We start from the raw sequence: 20,948 nt of genomic DNA, 5'->3' as shown, positions 1-20,948 counted from the left end.
CTTGAACTATTTAACAGTCGGCAGACTGAAACGCGGGGTTGCAGTGTATCCTATTAATGTTAATTTACACATAATGCTCATCAGTGAGTTATCATGCATGTTATGACTGCCATCATTCTCTCCACACACACACACACACACACACACACACACACACACACACACACACACACACACACACACACACACACACACTGTACTCACAGCACTCACGTACCAAACCTCCACTAAGTGAAATGATCAGTAACTCAGAGAAGAACATCATTCATATGTGGGCTGTTTATTATCGATTATTGAAACAGTGAGAGACAAAGACAGAAACAGTATACAAATACTGTTCATACTGTCAGATGTACAGTATGCGCATGTATGACACACTTTATCGCTCCGGCATACAGTACACCCTCACACATGACTCATCCACAATATTTCCATCAACATATCGTGTACCCTCTTGGAGGCAGTAAAGAAATAGTAGTTCTATTCCAAGTACTTGAGTGGGATTCATGTAATGAGGATTTCTGCACTGGTGGTTCTCTTAATTCTTTGACCTGACGGTGGCTGCGTGGCGTGGGAGTCAGATGGGGTGTTTAATGACTCCAGGACATATAAATAAATATCCCAAGAAATAACTTAAACTAACATAAAGGTTGTGTAAAACATACATTACAGTGGCAGTGTCTTATAGAACATGTAACCCCAAAGCCCTCTCCAAAAATGAATCTTTTGTACAGGTTCCATTGTTATATTGGTCCCCAAGTATGTTTTTCTTTTATAATTCAGAATGTGTTATTAATGGTATGATTTGGTCCTAGATCATAAAGCATAATATTCACATTGAAGGCATTCTTAGCTGTTAATCCTAAACATTTAAAACATGATAAGTTATGTTCAGCACTGTGACATTTATGACAGGCGGTCGATAACTTTGCGCTTTCGGATCGTCGAATGGATTAAGACGGTGTCACTGCCACTACCTGACAGAAAAGCGTTAACAATCTACAAATATATAACTCATATTTGTCGGAGGGTTTCGCTTGAATACATATCACATTCAACAAGGACTTCTGTTCACAATCACTGCGGCAGTCAGTCAGATAAAAGTCGCCCTCTATAACGCCGTGGCCACAGGAAATCACAACTTGGTACGCTGTGGTATTTTACACATGGCAGCCAGCAGCTTGCACTAGATAGAAGGGAGGTCATTAGATGGAAAAGCCTTAATGGTCAGCTATTTCAAGGCCCTTTAATGGGGTTGATCAGTAATGTTCAGAACCCAGGCTTCAAAAAGGTCAGCGATGGCCCCATTTTCTAAAAACCAATATGCCAGTGTCCTTTCAAACACACCAATTAACATCAAAGGAATCTCAGGCTGTTCTATTAATAGCAGGACTTGGAGTTCAATGTGGAACTCTGCCGCAAAGCTCGTTGCTCTGCTGGTAGCTATTTAAGCTGTCGGAGAGCCCGGTGGAGCATCTGGAAGTGGTTGTCAATCATGATCGTCTCTCAGGCACATTGAGCCAGCATTCAGTCAGTGCCCCCAGCCTTTAGTTTGTCCCCTCCTGGTTACACGTGTTTGTAAAGTATGGGTTATGATTGTGCGTAATTGAGCCATCAGAGGTAATGACTGCACCTAACGAGTCTTTGGAAAGCCTTTTTGAAGTCTTCATTAAAGATGGTGTAGATGAGGGGGTTGATCAGCGAGTTTAGGTAGCCCAACCATGTCAGAAAGTCAGCCATCTCCATCGAGGTACTGCAAGAGCCGCAGGTGTTGACAATCACCTCCTTGACAAAAAATGGCAACCAACAGATGACAAAGGCCCCTATTATTAACCCCAGCGTTGATGCCGCTTTGCGCTCCCGTGAGCCCGAGATCCGTGGTCCTTGGTAAAACTGACTCTTACGCGACTCGCTCCGCGACTCGCTCCGCGACTCACTCCGCGACTGTTTCCGGCGCGACTTACACTGGAAAGCCTTTACCGATGCACGCACCCGTTCGCGTGGCGGTTCCTCGGTTGAGGGTTCGGAGAAAGACTTTTCTGGGGGACTTATGGGCTCCGGACTTCGAGGTCCGCCATCGTCGGCGCCTTCTCCAGCAGGGTAGGATGACGGGATCATGCTCCCGTTGGTCATACACGAGTGACGGCTTGCCCGGCTGGCTTCCCTGCGCATGTACAGGGTCTGAGCGGCGCGGTAGATTTTGTAGTAGAGGATGAGGATGAGCATCAGGGGGATGTAGAACGCTCCAAGGGTGGAGTACAAGGTGAAGGTTATGTGATGGTGCATCATGATGCACTGGTCTTCCTGCTCCGAATCCCCACTGTAGTGCCGCCAGATTAGAGGGGGAAGTGAGATGAGGATGGACAAGAGCCACACCACTGCCACCATCGCCCCGGCCCTGGCCCCCGTGCGCTTGCGAGAGTACTCCACTGCGTCGGTGATGGCTCTGTAACGGTCGATGGCGATCGCGGCAAGGTGCAGGATGGAGCATGTGCAGCAGGTGATATCCACACTCAACCAGATGGTACACACCACCTGGCCCATGAGCCAGGTCTCTTTCTGGATGTACATTATACTGAAGGGCATGACCAGCACAGCCACCAGCAGGTCGGTCACCGCTAATGAGCAGATGAGGTAGTTGGCCGGGTGGTGCAACTTGCGCGTGACTGCGATAGCCGTGATCACCAGGCAGTTGAAGAATGTGGTCAGGATAGCCAGTACAGACAGGGTCATTGAGAGCAGGATCTTACTGGGAGGGAGTTTAGTGGTCTCCAGTGAGTCGTTACCACTGCAGCTTGTGGCAAACACCCCTTCAGTGCAATTGGGGAAATCCATTCTGCAAGCAGAAGGGACAGGGAGTTGTGCATTAGACATAACAGGAGATTAGGGACATTTTATTTTCAAAAAAAATCTTTTCAGAAGACGACAAATCATTTGGAGTCAATTCTTTTTTTTTTTTGTTGGTCATCTTGCTGGTCATAATCCAGCATGGAACCAGTCAGCATTTTAGCGCAGTGAAATGATTGCAAGAGTTGGTGCTATTGTTCCTACATCTTCTCCTTTCAAAACAGTCACAGCGAAGGATTTCGCTTTCTGCACTTCAAATACAAAACATGCCGAGGCCGATAAAATGAAAGTTGTCATTCAAAATGTGCTCGAAAGTGAATGGACTTTAAAGACCGTGTCCAAGGTCTTGCAACCTTAAATGGTGGTAAATGCTTTGACATTTCTTTTATTTTAACGTGTCGAAAAAATGCTCCAAAACTGTGAAAGTAAAAAAAATCTAGCAATCCACTCGTACCTGTCTAGGCTCTAACGCGTTGCATCCAGTTGGTTCAGTGTGCAGCAGACCGTCGGCTCGGTTCTGTCCCGCCTGCTACCTCTGCCATCACATCACCTCTGTCACTCATCAACACCTGGGAGAGAGAGAGAGAGAGAGAGAGAGAGAGAGAGAGAGAGAGAGAGAGAGAGGGGGAAACAAAAGAGAGCTATTGAAGACAAAGTAAAGAAACAGCCAAGGACGCAGATGCAGTGAATGGTTTCTTAGAAACTAATGTTTGCATGTCTGTTTCAATTCAAATGAACTTGATTCTTGAGGACAGCTTTCTGGATCATTGGGTCTTATTATGAGCTGATCAAGTGAGTCTAACATAGCTCATTGGCTTGCTTATTGATATGATTATCCTGAGTTTAACGATAGCAATTAATGTAGTTTCAGAGGCCTTTCAAACTCAAAAAGATTAAAAATTCAAAAACTTTTCTTGTAATTGTTGGCATGTGAACATACTGACACTTAAAGACGTACAACATCACACAGACATATTCTGTGTTGTCTGTTTCAATCCACAAATATCACTCTCTGTATATTGGGAATATTTGTCTACCGTTAATTTACCAACAGCCTCTATGATTAAATCGATACACTCAGGTAGGACCGTCGTTGCAGCTCTTGCTTCACTCTCCGCATTGCACGGTACCCCGAAGACATGAGTGGGAACTGTTGCTATAGAAACAACAAGTAGTACAGTACTTTTACTTCGTTTGGCGATGGAGCAAAGGCAGCCAAACTCTTGACTCCCAGGTCTCTGCGGAGAGACCGTTCGATCCTCAGGGTGGGTCCACCGGGGGGGGGGGGGGGGGGGGGGTGAGCGGTGTGGCAAAGGTACGCGACGAGTGAATGAGATAAGAGATTTCAGTTCACTTAACCTCAACACGTGGAAAAGTGCCAGGTAGAACAATCCACCATGAACACTTTCAAAGCCCCTTCTAATCAAAAAGGGCTCCTTAGAGCCAAAGATATATATTCTTTTTTTTTTTTTACTGTTGGACCATTATAGATAAACGTGTAGAGTATTCTACCCTTACTACCAGGTAGCGTCAGCTTTGAAATTGTGGCATAATTAAAATATTGAGCACAGAGTAAATGTGAAGTGGCAGTGCAGAGGCATATGGTGAGTATTGCTTCACTACTTCATTCAAGGTGTGGGCAACCGCCATCCCTGAGCCAGCCTGAGTCACCTTGCTGCTCTTTGCTTAGTGCGCTGCTTTTATTGTATAAAAAAAAACAAAAAAAAAACGACAGATCATAAAGCATAAAGACACATAGAACCTTTAGATTATCAAAGAGCCATACAGCACCGTCTTTATACGTTTACTACGAATTATGTTTACTTTGGTATTTTTTTTCCCGCACACACAGTTTGCCACGCTGTTCCAGCTCACCATTGAACAGAGCCGGAGCCAGGTTTTGAAAACAGCAGCAGCTCTGACCTGTTAGCAGAATGTTTTCTAATAGATTTCCAGGGTCGGCGCAAGAAAATTTCCTAAGTGCAGTTTCAACCAAACTCTTTAATAAAGCTCTTTGCCGAGAAGAGTCAGGCACAGTTCATTAAGCTACATTGGCTGCAAAATAAAAAATACAAATGCTTTCACAGATATTCTGAGGCGTATTGCTTTGCTGCGGCGTATTTGTTTCTTTACACCTGAGATTCGAGTCTTTTAAGACAATCGAATTGTCTTCGTCCGTGTTATGTTGCAATTATTCTCTCCTTCCCATCCTTCACCCTCGAATGAATTTCGAAGAAAACTGACAGATCACTTTGCTCAGATAGGTATGATGATAATTACTGCTGCACTTCTGTTGCACTCTTGTTACCGTGCGTCTGAAAATAGCTTTTAATTTGTGCACAAGCATATATTTTCGATATGCAACATGTGCGATGATTGATAGCGTGCGTTGACGGCGTCAGCCTGTCATTATGTGCACAAAGGAAATCATCTGCTTTTGTCTCAAAATGTTCAAAAACACAGGCTTTCTGTTCAAGGCCATCTGAAGATAAGCTCCGGTGAGTCTGCTCTCTGAGAACAAAACCCAGTGCCCTCGCATGAATTCAGCAAAACAGGGAACACGGCTTAATTCACTGACTGATGGCCACATTGTATTGAAATTATAGAGTAGCTTTCAAATTGTTTTTTTTTTCTGGAGTTCGTACAGTACACTATTTTCCCCGTTAATTATCTACCCATTATGGAGAGGGGGATAGGAGATAAGAACCCGCGCACCCTGATGCTGTTCGGTCCATTTTTTTTTTAGGCTGGTTGATCTGCGATATCAGCAGATTTATCAAATAACTGTCTGCATAAAAAAAAAAAAAAGAAGTTGTTTATTAGGTAGCTGCGACACCGAGCTACAGACACATAATATGATGATGCCTCTGCAGTGTGCAAGTAACAGATTCGGGTTGTGCAGATAACAAGGAGGCTGACAAAGCAGAAGCATGTTGAAAATATTCCCTCCGCATCCTGTGACGGAGATGTAGAGATTAGTTTAATCCATTCTCATCCAGTTTCTCTCACTCCTCAGCTCAAACACATATTACCCTGACAGTAATACTGTGAACAAACACAGATACGCTGAATGCACACGCGTACAAACACCGTCTTCACTCTAAATTCAAAAGGTTCTGCAAGTCACTAAAAACGAATGTCAACCCCTCTGACGTTGAACAGGGAAGCTGCATCCGTCACGTGGAGCACAATCTCTGAAACACAAACAGTTTGGCCCAGGCAGGACATCAAGCTGCCAAGTGTTGTTGTGAAGGAGGAGAGTTGTGAAAAGCTGACTGACAGCTCTGGAGAGATGCAAATAGATGACTAACTGCAAGCACCACAAGACGGCACGACGACTCTCATCCGTTTGCTGGTCTGTCTGTTCGTCTCGTTTCATCCGCTTTATCTATTTCGTTTTTGGCGGGTGGAGGTTAATGGCGAAGTTGGCAAGAAGTATTACCGTTCAGAGATCCCTCTAATGAGCTTTTGTTTTCTCTTTAAATCAAAGCGGAAAGAAATGTCATACACCAGTGACGGTAAAGACGAATTCATTAAAAACTAAAAAAAAAAACAGAAATAGTGACCACTATTTGGGATTATAATGACAAGTGACTGCAAGACAATGGACATGTGCTAATTGCATACTCGTTCACTGCGTTTCACAAAAAAGGGTCAATATCATTCATTCCAATTACCCGGAATGGGCTAAACTGCTGCCGTGTCCACTCTGCAGCAGCCACTGTTCTCACTCATTGAACTGTGCTCTCGTTTTCAAGCCTGAGTGGATCGCCTCATGTATGTCACAGCTGGTGTTTCGCTGCACAAGCGGGTGGCTCCGTGCGGATAGAAGTAGCTGAATTTAATGGAACCGGTTCAAGCGCTCGCCACAACCAAATGAGGACAGAGACGCTTGGATTGTATACATGTTGTGTACAGTATACATACTGATGGAGGTGATACTAGGTCACATGAAGTACATTATTTTGCTGGTGTCAGTGTCTGAGTTGTGTTAAACCGTGCAGCTTTAATTGCTATAGATCAGTGGTTCTCAACCGGTCCGGCTGTGGGACCCACCATCACCCCTTCATGGCAAGCCCGCGACCCAAATGTTCAACTTCTCAAATGTATTTAATGAAAAGATGGTGCAAATCCATCTCTCATGTAGTCGGTGTCGTACTTGCATTTCGCTCAATTAGCATGAAAACAAACTGTGTGGGTGTTCTTCTGTACTGTTTAATGGGTGTCTATTAGCATTACAAGGCATTAACGCCAAATACTGTTAAGGAGTGTGAATAACTCCGCTGCATTAAAAATCCCCTTCAAAATAAAAGCACAGGATTTTTTTTTCTTTTCTTTTTTTCCATTCAGGCAAAGGTCCTCGACCCACTGAAAACGGGTCCCACCAGTTGAGAATCACTGCTATAGATGATATGTACGCTGCACATAGGTTTTCATATTTACCTATTTACCATTTCAGTGATATCCTGAATGATATAGTTTTAAGACTCATCAGTGCATCAAATCGAAGGCTAGTTTTAAGTAATCCTTTGCATTGTGAGCTGTGCTGTGTGTAAATATGTGATATTTATAAGCACCATGTGCACTGGAGGCCTCTAGCTACATGTTGCACTGTGACCATGCTTGGTCTTACACTCGTATTAAAGTGAGAATCATCTCTCCTAATGTCAAAGTCTGCACATGCATCATTCTGCACAGTGAAACATCCAAGTGAGGGAATAATTAGGAAAACATATTTTTCAGTGGAGAGGGACTCTTTGAATTATCTCTCAGTATCTAGTGCTGGAAAGGATCCATTGGTTCTTCTTGTCTAACATCTGTGGGTCTGCACATCTGGTCTGCACCAACACTCAATCTCGGACATGAAAGAGCTTCTGAGGTTGAAGCTCCTTGGGAGTTTAATGCAGTATAGAGTTGAACTTGTGTACTTGTGGGCTGAGGCTGATATACATTAGCTTGAACTGTCTCATTTAAAGCCACACACGGTACAAGTCCTGCCATTACAAATATCTATACCATGGATGACTGACAGGCCTGTATTATGCATCTGGGAAGTTGGTGCTGCTGAGACATGTGCTGTGCTCCATGTGTGTTTATGTATGGAGGGAAATAAGATTAAAAAAAAAGGCCATTTATGGAGGAGCTTGAATGCTGGAAAGTCGAGAGATGTATTATTAATTATTATTTTGAGCTTATGTCACATGAATTTCTCCTTTAAAGTCGAAACACTCTGTCGATGCACTTCCACGTAGTGGAAAACATGACGTCAGAAATGACCCTTTTCTTGCACCAGTAACACAATGAGTACTGAAAAAGGCTTGTATCACACTGCAAAGCCAACTGACATTGATTGTGTTTTCATTGAGTGATGACGACAGGATTAACTTATAAAATATTTATGGTAATACCTTTACAAAGTAACTTCCCCAACACAGCTTAACATTTTTAGTGAATTCACTGCAGACTTTAGCAATGTCGGCCTACAGCAGTTAGATAATGTGGGAAGAAAAACACTCTGATTAGATATTCTCTGTAATTATAGGGAGAAGAATCCGCTAAAGCCTTTATCTAGTGAGCAGTGAATTAGAAACATTCTGAAACCAGTACACATATTTTTGATCCACAGCAACAAAACAAGTTTGTGCAAAAATCAGCTGAGTTTAAAATCACTCTGTGCTGAGTTTAAATTCATTATGTACTGAGTTTAAAATCAGTCTGTGCTGAGTTTAAAATCATTATGTACTGAGTTTAAAATCAGTCTGTACTGAGTTTAAAATCATTATGTACTGAGTTTAAAATCAGTCTGTACTGAGTTTAAAATCATTATGTACTGAGTTTAAAATCAGTCTGTACTGAGTTTAAAATCATTATGTACTGAGTTTAAAATCAGTCTGTGCTGAGTTTAACATCATTATGTGCTGAGTTTAAAATCAGTCTGTGCTGAGTTTAAAATCAGTCTGTGCTGAGTTTAAAATCAGTCTGTACTGAGTTTAAAATCTGTGCTGAGTTTAAAATCATTCTGTGCTGAGTTTAAAATCAGTCTGCTGAGTTTAAAATCATTCTGTGCTGAGTTTAAAATCAGTCTGTGCTGAGTTTAAAATCAATGGCTAATTGTTACTGGTGTCTGTCATCAACCGTGTCTTTCAGACTCCATAAAGGCCCCCCCCCCCCCCCCCCCCCTTTCAGCTGACCGAGTCTCTTTGAAGTCAGCACGTCTGATGGTATGTTTGATCTGCGCTCGTTAATTGGAAAGCCCACCGCCATGAAACCATTTACCCTTGATTAAAGCCCCTATAGCGTTTTAACATTTTAGACTTTGTAGCAAAACAGCAATATGAGGGTCAAGTATTCCTGACTCTTGCGGCACTGGACACACACAGTTGCTTTCCTCTCTACATCACTTGAAAACACGACTGGTCAGTCCCACCACCAACCCCACTCTCCGTGACCTCATCCAGGTCGCCAGGTTACCGTGGGAACCGGCTGCGTGTCGTCGGTGGCTCCTCGTAGATAGACGTCCACGTATGATGGAGACCTATTGGGCCCATTTCAAAGCAGTATTTCAGCAGTACTCAGCAGCTGCTCTAGCTGGTAGTTGTTGTGTCAATGGGAAAAGCTGTTGCGATGAAAGGACAAGATACTTCAAAATAAAGGTACAACTATGACATAAATAAACAGGTATTTATTATAATTCCAACTATTAATATATCACAATTAATAGTTGGAATTCAAGTTAATTAGGAAATCATTTTGATATATTGGCTTATTTATAATTACTTTACTCTGCTTATGCACAGAGCGTGGAACAGTATGATGTGCTGTTTATTTAATTGCAGCCAACAAGGAATTATTTTGTCAGCAATTACTGTGAGCGTCCTGTGTTGAAGCAGAACTATAACTACTGCTAGAAAGTGTGCGGCTTGGTGCGAACCTGGAAGAGCTCAGTGTGATATGGATAGGGGTTTGCATTCATCACATCATGTAAATGATGTCCTACGATGTCTTTACACAGTTTACAGCACAGCTTTTCCACAAAATCTGAATTAAATATTTTAAATCAGGTGGGCACGATGTATTTTTTTTCTGGAAATAATACTAAAATGTGTCGTGTTCTTATCCACAGCCTTTAAATAGTGTAGATTTTGGAGATAAAGTGTGGGATGTCAAAAGACAGGAACTGGAGTTACACATCTATGCTATTTACTTCAAAGACATCTGTTTGTCTACAGCAGCTGCCAAGAAAACGCAGAGGTTGTTATCCCTCACCAAACAAAGGGTTAAAGAGCCACATGATATTTTGAGTATTAATCATAGTTATAGTTACGTAATGAACGGCTTGATCCCCAAACATTACAGCTGTTAGGGTCACTAATCAGGTCCATGTCTTAATGGATTCAACCCCCCCCCCGGAGAAGAAGCAAGATTCGAAAACTCCTTAAGAAAAATATCTGCAGCCAAACATATGAAATGAGCGAATTGTTTGCCTCTCTTAATTGCATGGCCCCCTTTCACACCGAGAACCATCAACGCCAGCTGCCAGATAAACAGCAGCCACACATTAGCTAATGAAGTGGTTTTGGGCTAATATGTTGGCAAAATATGCCACCAGCTCTCAAATACAAATATCTGATCAAACATGTCCGCCAGCGAGCTGCTAACTGTCTCTGTCTGCTGTTCGGCACTGGGCTGGCAGCGTGGAGGACGGTTTGTCAGATCTCGCAGCTCAAAACAGCTGCAAGCAAGAGCTTTGTTTTCCTCCAGTGTGTGCTTTTGGCAACTGAGGCATGGTATCGGAAGGTAATCGCCAACTGGATGCTCTCAACAGGTAGGAGGCAGAAAAACATATCATCTCCCATTGGAATGTCCTGTGCTTTACCATTGGCGACTCCCCAACGTCTTCCCCATTACTTTTCTGTCACATTTCCTGGAATGTAAAAAAGGAAGCAATTGTGTTTCCTCAAAAATGCTACTGTGATTTATGTCACAAAACTACCTGTATTCACATCTGTATTATACAGGGCATGGCTTATAGAGAAGGGAAGTCTGATAAATAATATAGTAATCATTTAACTGTCAATCATGTAAAAGAATAGTCTAAACTGAGTGTAAAAAACAAAAAAAACTGTAACTTTTAATGGTCTGGGTGGGAATTAATAGTGAAAATAGAACATGAGGTCAGTGGAAAAGTACAATAGGATACAAGTCAAAATTGGACTTGAACATATTGCATGTTTTTCCTTTATAAACTGCGTATGTATATAATAGTAGGATTAAAATACATTGTATTTGTAATGTAAATTAAAAATGCTTAGAAAGATATTAACATAAATCTGAAAAGCTCCCTTTGACATTAGCTTGCACTTCTTATACGGCCCCTATAGACCGTCCTGTCTACTGTCCAGTCACACGTGTGTCAGGTTTCAATGTATCCGATCGTAAGGAAAAATAACACCTGTGGAACATCTGCACACATGGGCACATCTGCATCATGGAAATCCCTGTACAGACAATGAGAGAGAGAGAGAGCGAGAGAGAGAGAGAGAGAGAGAGAGAGAGAGAGAGAGAGAGAGACAGAGAGAGAGACAGAGAGAGAGACAGAGAGAGAGAGAGAGAGAGAGAGAGAGAGAGAGAGAGAGAGAGAGAAAGACACAGAGAGAGAGAGAGAGAGAGAGAGAGAGAGAGAGAGAGAGAGCGAAGAGGGGGACTGAGACTCAACCATTGTCATTACAAAGCTCCTAAAAGTGGGAAGTGACCATTTTCATTCTTTTCAGCACTATGAGAAACCACTTTCACTCAGTCATTTGATTCATTCACTTATTAATTAATCCATTAATTCAAACTTTGTTTGGATCTCAAGGAATCATCAATTAACTATCATTGATAGTACAATTAAAACATAATAAATACACAGAAAAACAACAGAACTCGGTTCAAACCGGAGCGGAGTTCGGTATGATTATGGTTTTAAATTGTCTTACAGCTACAATTGTGTAAAATGTTTCAAGTGTGTGCAGCACAGAAGCTGACAGCAGTTAAAGACTTTATAAATAAGAAGAAAGCAATTGTTGCAGATGCCCACCTAACCTTTTCATACGACGATGAGTACAATAACTGTCACCGGTAATACATCCATGTTAATATACTCATTAATGCAGCTTTAAGTTTGTGTACGAATCAATATGTTAGCATCAACCTTATATTATTTCTCAAAAATAAACAATGACTTTTGCACAACGTTTCTCTGCACAAAGTGAGTCTGTACAGCAACCGTTCTGTCATGAACATGTATGTTAACTCAATCACGTGTAGACGACTCGTCACATATCAATATGCACATGCTAAGCATTTGGCTTCATTTAAAAAAATGTCCTTTACATTATGAGAAAATAATGAACCTAAATGCTGAAATAATCAGTGCACCTCATGCACAGTTCCTCAAACCAGCAGGGACTAATATCCTCTGAACGATGTTCACTTGTTTCCACAAGAGTCTCCTTGTAATGAGGGCAGCTTAGTGTAAATGGACGCAATGAAGCAAATGGCTAAACTGACGGGAGGTCCATGTAAAAAAAAGAAACATAATTCATGCGGAAATGCAATTTAAATGTCTTTTAATGGCATGTCCTCTTTTGTCTCACTACCACCTTCTTCTGCTTCACAGCAACATCAGACAAACATCAGGACCGTGAGGAGGAGAGTGGGACTCTGTTTTCAATAATTGAAAAGTTGCCGATGTCTTAGAAGCAAGGTTGTCCTTGAATGCATAAACAGCATTGCCATCAATATCATAACTTTGTTGTATTAATATGGCACGGTGTCCACTATACTCCATCAGAGCCATCTATTTAGTAAGTCTCCTTACAGTTCTTCGGAGCAGATCAAGGTTAAATACAGTTCTGGCACACTCTCGTTCTGGTAATAAATGTTTCAATTAGAGTGATGTTGGGAAATGTACTAATGCATGGATAGAAAACTGGGAGATACAAGATAAAATAAGCAGTTGGCACACGCTGTATGTGGTTGTTCAAGGTGGATCTATGAGAAAAGTCAGAAGGAGAACTTGGTGTGCAGGTATTTTCGCTATACAGCATGTATATGTAACATGTACATTGAAATAAATGATAAAAACCTTCTGAAAAAGGTCAACAACGTTACTGAATTGTCTTCTGATACGCTGCTGACTTGAGCTGCGCGCTTTCCGCCGTTGGAAAGCGACGTGTGATTAAAGGAGTGCAGCGGCGGCGGCGGCGGCGGCATGCGGCTTTACAATTTAAATGTGCTTGAGAGTAACATAGCTGCAGGGGTTGAATATAATACAAATTACCAATTGAATTATGTTATCAAGTGTTGAGATTAAGGGCTTTTCAGCAGGTCTATTAGCGTTTACTCAGCTCACCGCTTGCAGCTGATAATATACATTAAAAATGCTCCGGACATAGATGAAAAGCTATGGTCTGACATGGGGGCACACGCTACGTTACACACATACAGATTCATGATGTACACAGAGTTTTGGTATTTTTTCCTCGTTCCATATTTGTTGAAAACTAGCAGAGAGTATTGTTATATTTATTTACCTCACTCTGTTGTTTATATGTATAAAATGTGTGTGTGTGTGTGTGTGTGTGTGTGTGTGTGTGTGTGTGTGGCAGTTGCTTGCGGGCTTCCTTACTTGAAACCTTGCTGAAATGTGAGAACTTGGGAAGTTTTATACGACACTCGGCAGTCATAATTTAAACCAATTACAGATTAATCTAAAATGATTGTGGCAATGATATTAGATTAGTCTTATTGTAAAAAAAAAAAAAAGAAAAGACAAACAGGAAGTCAGTTAATGGAAGATTCTCGTAAACCCAACCTTGACCGACCGAACCCTTTGTGGTTAGAAATTAAATTTCCTAATCGTTAAATGAAGCTCGCAAAACTTTCTACACTAACTTTAAACTTTATAGAAATGCTTCTGAATCTAATACTATCAGGTCTAGTGTATCCACTAACCAAAACCAAACTATTATTAGTTTACCAAATTCTTTTAGTGAAGTGAAGAAGTGGCAGCAGTACTTTTTTTATTGGTGCCGTTTGGGTTCGAGTAGATTTAGACATTCATACCTTCCAGAACAACCCCAATGGATTTGCCTTTGAGCCGATGGGTTTCCACATCACTTGTGAGGATGTGCTGCACGAGTGCGAGTCATTTCAAGTGTGGATGAAGAGAGCAGTAAAATTGGGCCTATAAAGTTCAGGGACAAAATTTACAGGGAATACACTTTGGCAGAAAACAAAACAGAGAACTGTTTGAACTTAACGGCATCACTAGACTCAATTTCAATCAAACAAACAAACCCCCAAATGCCCCAAAACGCACATCATACAAGCATAATGCAGTAAATAATTTACGTTTAAAAGAGAAAGAGAGTGATTCACAGTCAACACAATCACATAAATACAAGAGACACACAAATACTCATACAGGCATTATCCTGCCTGCCTTTACAACCCTCCCACACACAAAAGTTTTGAAAGTAAACGCAATCAGTCGCTGAGGTCACCGCAAGGCCTCATGGGATGAGTAATGGACAAGTGCTGCTCAATCAAAATCCAGTTTCTTTTTGAATACTCGTCCAGTTTAGGCACTGACACTGGACGCATCGATTTTGCCACATGAGATCAAGCGCCGCTCCTTTATCAAGTATTCAGAATAAAGTCAATGCTTTTACCCTCCAAGATCGATGATGAAGAACTGGTGAATCGATGACTTGCGTGCCAGTCTCCAGCTGAAAATGAGCCGAAATGGTGGACCACAAGCAGAGGAAGTCAATAATTGGATGTCAACCCTAACCCAAAGAGAGCCACTGGGAACTTTGCATCCGTATGTGCTGTGTGGATCCCAAATTCACCAAGCGACATCCAACCATATTAGCTGATCGTTGACTTATCCCACACATTCAGACTATAAGCGTTCGATGTGTTGTGGTGTTGGAAATGGCTCTGCTTCAATCAGCACAAACGTAAAAGTATTCAGAGTCTCACAAAGAAGGGAAAAAAATCGACCTTTTGATCAAACATCACACATCAGGATATTATCTGAGAGGGGGGGAAATGAGCACATACGGTTTTGTGTTTAGTACTGAATGCAAAGGGGTGGGATTTTAACCACCACCGCCCTGCAGCTAAGTCTGAACAATTCAGCTTTCGCCATCCAAGCAGCTTTGAGGATGGCGATGTTGGTCGGTCACTGTGTCTGTCCTTCAAATGCCACAGAAGAGTGCATCCACAAGCCACTTTCTGCTTTGTGTTTTGGTTGCGGTGGTGATCTATTTTGAATAAATAAATCAGAACTTGACAGATGGGAAAGCAATTGCAGGAAAGGAAATATGGAAGACATGCACTTCACTGCTTGTCCTTGCTAGCATCTTGGACGTGTTTGGTAATCACGGGGTGTTACATTGGAAACCAATGGATTAAGCCTAGTCTGTGGATACGACACACAGACAATCCTGATTAGTGGGTTTAATTAAAGGCAGAATGAGAATGATTTTCCTAAAACTCATACAAAAGCAATCCCTCTCAGTCATCAGTGATAAGTGTGTGTCTGTATGCAGAGGCCCTACCAGATACTAAGCAACAACAAAAAAAGCAAATATACCAAGGCTGACCAAAAAGCGGACATAAACTTCACAACAGAAGTGAATCTGGGGTGACCTTCAACAAACACCGCAACCGTCGTTGAGCCGGAGCCAACTTTGAATGTTTGGTTTACAAACTGACAAATCCTACTCATTCTAGCTTTAATGTCACAGGATTTGTCAATAATATTACCTTATCGGTAAAGAGAAAAATCCCAATGATACATTGGAATGTAACCCCAAAACCATTTTAACTTAAGTCACAAATTCTCCTAGTGTCAAAAGCTGACAAAGTGTATGAGTGGAGGATGTCAGGATGAATGGTGGACAAAATATTGTACTTCAACGTGGCGCACGGCGGTACGATTGGCGTCTCCGAAGGACAGTCAATGTTGTTTTTTTGTAAAATGACATGAGGTCCCCCTAACGAGGTCATCTAACGGCCGGATGGATGGGCGGATGTAAATTACCAAATGGTCTTCCCTCCTTTCCACCCTCGAGAAAAAAAATAGTGTGACTCTAGCCCCACCACTGGTGAGGCTGTAAGACCAACACAAGTGCAAACGTACAGTATGTTGCTCATTCCATCCAGCACTATTGTTTTGTGAAATTGAATGGACATCGCGGCCTTTAGGCGCCGCTAGTGGGGCTTCAAGGCTTTTACTCTTGTTCCATTAGGAGTCAATTTCCTTTTTGCAGACCAACGGGGAGAGACCATCTCTCAGACCGGAGCCACTCTATTAGATGTAGCCCCTACAGGTTTGTCAAAGTTAGGCGGTTGTTCACCTTTACAAAGTCATTTACTGTATAATCCCAGAATTCATTTCTGCAAACAGGCCAGCAGCAGGCAAATAGGTGCTGTCTCCATCTGTCTCTCATTCTGTTGCTGCCTCACGAACGCAGACACACAAACAAGAAGCCCTATGATGGTGTCGGTATGTTCGCTCTACGCTGTCTTGGTTTTTGAAGACCCATCAAATGTCTTCAAACATTCACAAAGAGAGCCGTCTAGCATTTGCATAATGTTTCCAACTAACGTTTGCATGAGAACCTTTAATTTGAATTCTCATTTGTCATGGATTGGTGACAAATAATTAAACATTGATTCCTGAAGGCTTGGGCCTTTTAAAAAGGTAGCTGAGAAGCATTCACGCAGTTACTTTCACAATCGGCAGAGCTCTGAGACACATTAGGGAAAAAGAGAGAGAGAGAGAGCTATTTTCACCGTCTGACATGAATAGGTAAGATGTGTCCAGACGGGGTTTGATTGAGGCTCTCTCTCCGCTGTGACATGACAGTGAAAAGCTGTGCATCAGATATCAGTCGGGGCTTTGTTAGCCAGGGAAACACAGGCGGACGCTAAGAGCTTACTTAAATGCTCCACAAGGCGAGAAAACAAATGTACTTGTACTCATCAATCTAATTTACGTGACAGGACCATCAGTGCATTTCAGCCACACAAGCTGCTTCTGTCCTAATGAAATTATATTATGAGGTAAAGACAACTCTGTCACAGGAAAGGACAAACTGAAATTTAAGAGTGAACAGCAGCCAACAAACGCTCATCCAGTCAAAGAACATGAGACCCTCTACTTTGAGGTCGGTTGCATCCTTTGATATCATCGGTATAGTTTCTGGTATCAAAAAGAAACTGTGGGCCTGATTTTAAAAAATGAAGCCGGATAGTTTGTCCAAGTAGCCTGCCAGCCATGCATGTAAACCACAGATATTATAAACCTTTTACCGTTATTTCAGATCAATTAACTTTCAGTTCGCCACTTAGATCCACCATGACGATAAACAAAAACAAATGTGCCCAAGCGCACCGCTCCTGCACACATTAAATACGAGGGGAAACACTTGTTGAATGTCATTAAAGCGTCCTTCTCTTCTACACTTTCAAATTGGCTCGGTACGGTATTTCGTTTGCCAGTTGGCTGTAAGAGGTTATAATTCACTGGTCAAAGTTCGTGAAATATTTAATATATATATATATATATATATATAAAACGCCACAACACCCAGTTAACAGGAGATTCAGTACAGGCATTTATTTTGTCTCTCTCTCTTGTCCCTTGAGCATTTATTGAAAAATGCACGCTCTATAAAATTCACAAAAATCACCTCTCAGGATTTCGCAAATTCACATTTTTTCATCTCTCACTTTTGGGTTCAATGATGTGCAAATATGTCATAATGCAGATTTAAATGAAGTTCTGAGAAACTTTTCGTTTTTTTTCTCACTTGGATGACTGTAATGCACTCTGGTAGACTCAGAGGATTGGAGAGCCTGACCTCTGCTTCTGTTGTTACTGTTGCACCGTTACTTTTTCATTTGCTGTTTCATTATCCTGGTGTTTCATTTCTCTTTAATGTTGCAGTCACTCTCACTCTGTGTGTTGTAATCCGAGCTTCTCTGTGCTTTGATTGTGTAGCAAGTTTGGAAGTGGGTGCACGTTCAAGTTCACGTGACGTTCTCAACCCTCTGGTTCCCCACCAGGCAAACGCTGTCCGTACTCCTAGCGCTGTTTTTTTTGCGCTGTTTACGCTGTTTGCACTGTTAGCTGCTTGCCGCTGGCTCAGCCATTGCCACGTTGAGTCAAACAAAGATACAGTATGCTCTCCAATGCAAACTTTGCATCTTTTTGTCAAGTAGCGTAAGATGTAAGCTTGCAAATTTCGCTCTATAAAATGACCACAAATATTGTTTCATTACAATTGGCTGACATCGAATACGTTAGTTTAAGAGATATTAAGGTTTTGTAATCTTCTGAGGGAAATATGGTGCTTGCAGAAGCATATAAGAGCACAAAGGAGGAAAACTTGAATACAAATAAAAACAAGGCTAACAAGGTGCGTTTATCATAATAGTTATGGGTACATATATACTTTTGTCTCCACACAAGTCTTGAATTTAATGGTATAATGGATGGATTGGTATCCGCACCAATACTGTCATCTCAATAGTTAAGTAGTAGTGTGTAGCTACCGTCTCAAATAAAACGTAAAAGAATGATCTAGTTCCAATAAAATGATCTCTGCTTTCAGATCAGTACTCTGTGTAAATAACATGATCATCAGGGTCATAGAGGAAAAGCGGGTCTGGTGGAACCCTGTACTAAAGTCCACTTGATAGGGTGCTACAGGATGAGCTGAATCCATTGCTCCTCCATGGCTTTATATCATCAGGAGCCACGATGTGTCCTTGGTTTGCCTCTGCTACCCACCACCGGTGTCCATTATTTTAATTCCACGATAACTCCCCCACTATAATTAAGTGCCATAAGTAAATGTGTCTCCTCGGCCAAAAAGAGCACAGTGTGGAGAGCATCTTCAATATTTCAAGTCATTAAAATGAAAGGTTCCTCATATTATGTCCTCGACTGCAATGAACTTACTGGCTTTATTGTAGATACATTTGCATTTTGGACATGCAAGTGCCAGCCCAGTGTCCTGGTAGTCGTGTCAATCATTACATCCAATATCACTGTGCAATACAGCACGGCGTTTCCTTTCTGTAGTGAGGTATGAGGCTTACGGTGGTGCGGGCGTGTTCACTGCAATTCCTTCTGTCCTGGCGATGTACGTGAAAAAGCCTGCAAGTCACTCACGCCTGTGATTCCCTCACTGTCTCTTCATCCCACCAACCCAGTCCGACTGTATCGTGCACAAACGCTGCAACACACACACACACACACACACACACACACACACACACACACACACACAGACACCCTTGCAAGGCCCCCCTGCTCTCCCTTTCTCATTGGAACACACCGTCCTTCTTGATCAAACTCCATATAATGTTGTGGGTTTGATCTTCCATGGTCGGTCCATGAGAACTCCCCAAGTGGACCTGCTGCTGGTTAAAGAATTCCCAGGTGGATTCCAGCAGGGTCCTATGTTTGCTTTTTTTTTTTTTTTTTTTTTTTTTTTTTATGAAGTCAAAGTTGAAGTTAATTTTGATCATATACAGTATACTGGACACACACAAACACACATTCAGCCACTGCACTGGAGAGCCTTTGCTTTCAGTTCAACCCTAGAGGAATCTTCTCATCGTTACTCCCTCTTGGTGAGCCAGGTCTGGTACAAATCCTGGCAATAGCCAGTCTATACAAATCAGTCTACACAATCTGATTTTATGATTTCTCCCCTCTGATTATCAGTAGCCCATAATCAAGAAAAACAGTGATCGGATTGGACACAATGACAAATTATCTATAAAGACACAGATGCATCGATGCATTTGACTAAAGTCTATGGGATCATGAAGCCCTGACTTTATCTCATTACATGCATTAAAATAGTTATGCTCAGCACAAAGGTGGAGGCAAAGCTCTGTTTAGCTTCCTAAATGTACAGAGATAACGCTGATGAATGCAACATTAAAAAGACAAAGATGACAACTGCATGTGCATGTCATATCAATTAAACCTGATGTGCTAATAGCACATGAAGCGCATGTCTGGAAACTACTTCCCAATTTCGGTCCATGATTTCAGAAACTGCATGACAGCCTGTCAGTCAATAAATGTGCAACCTGCAAATATATATTAACTTACCCGGCTTCCGTTGCAGAGATTAAATGGCTGAAGAAACCAGGCAGTGGGCGAGCAACATTACATTCCCTGTTAATGTCCATTCACAGCTCAGCGACGTTCACGCCGACACCCGTTTACCGTATCGACTGAGAGGAGCGCGCGCAGACGGGAGCGCGCGGCTTGGCCATAGACAGAGCTCAGGGAGGTGCGTCAGTGAGGAGGAGGAGGTGGGAAGACAAGATAAGAGTAATAACAGCCCTCCAGCATTAAAGGCTAATAAGGAGACAAGCGTTTTCTCTAGCAAGTCAATATGACATTTTGAGTCATACTTCATAAAATACACCAAAGTTGCATAGTGGCAGTGGTTAATTGTGACCCTTTTTCTAATCTCACTATTGTTCATGAAGCCAAATTTGGGATCCCATGTGGTGGACATAAAAATAGATGTCATTAAAAAGGATACTTATCAGTTTAATATATGTAGTCACACACAAATGTTAGTATAATTTTTGATCAAACCGTCAAAACTAATCGTTTGAAAAACACTTAATCCTTTACCAAAAGTGGATCATTTCATTCCTGTAAGATAATGCCTCTTTGTTATAAAAGTATTAAGTATTTACATATGAAAATTATAAGTCATGAGTGTACAATGTAGTAGGTTGTAAGCAATACAGTGTCTTTTCATGAGGGTTATGACTACCTCAGGATCATCCTGAAACATTTCTGAGTATAATTCAAGCCACTTTTTCCTTAATGTGTTACCATGGAGAGAGGCATTACATACTCCAAACCTTCCAAAAGTGCTCCACTCAGTCCTACAGGATCTATTGACAAACCCCCCGAATCTCCTCGTTGGATGCGAATGTGCTGTAGGTCAGGTGGAATGCAGGTTGGTTTCATATTTGTGTTGAACATAAGAGGGGTATGA

The 20,948-nt window shown here is 41.8% G+C and overlaps 1 protein-coding gene across 1 annotated transcript; it reads right to left on the bottom strand.

Moving 5' to 3' along the window:
* Positions 1 to 281: 281 nt before the first annotated feature.
* On the bottom strand, positions 282 to 20,144 carry htr1fa (5-hydroxytryptamine (serotonin) receptor 1Fa). The gene is made up of 3 exons (XM_068737509.1): positions 20,039 to 20,144; positions 3,302 to 3,416; positions 282 to 2,836 (listed from the first exon to the last, which is right to left on the bottom strand). Exon 3 carries the CDS (start codon positions 2,833 to 2,835, stop codon positions 1,615 to 1,617), a length of 1,221 nt encoding a protein of 406 aa, XP_068593610.1. The 5' UTR covers position 2,836; positions 3,302 to 3,416; positions 20,039 to 20,144; the 3' UTR covers positions 282 to 1,614.
* Between the last annotated feature and the right edge of the window lie 804 nt (positions 20,145 to 20,948).

Source organism: Cebidichthys violaceus, unplaced genomic scaffold, assembly GCF_023349555.1.
Source record: "Cebidichthys violaceus isolate CVI_PGR_0920_01 unplaced genomic scaffold, fCebVio1.0.p SCAF_11, whole genome shotgun sequence".
NCBI lineage: Eukaryota > Metazoa > Chordata > Actinopteri > Perciformes > Stichaeidae > Cebidichthys > Cebidichthys violaceus.
Note: the sequence above shows the minus strand (reverse complement) of the source record. Positions and strands in the feature narration are given on the sequence as shown.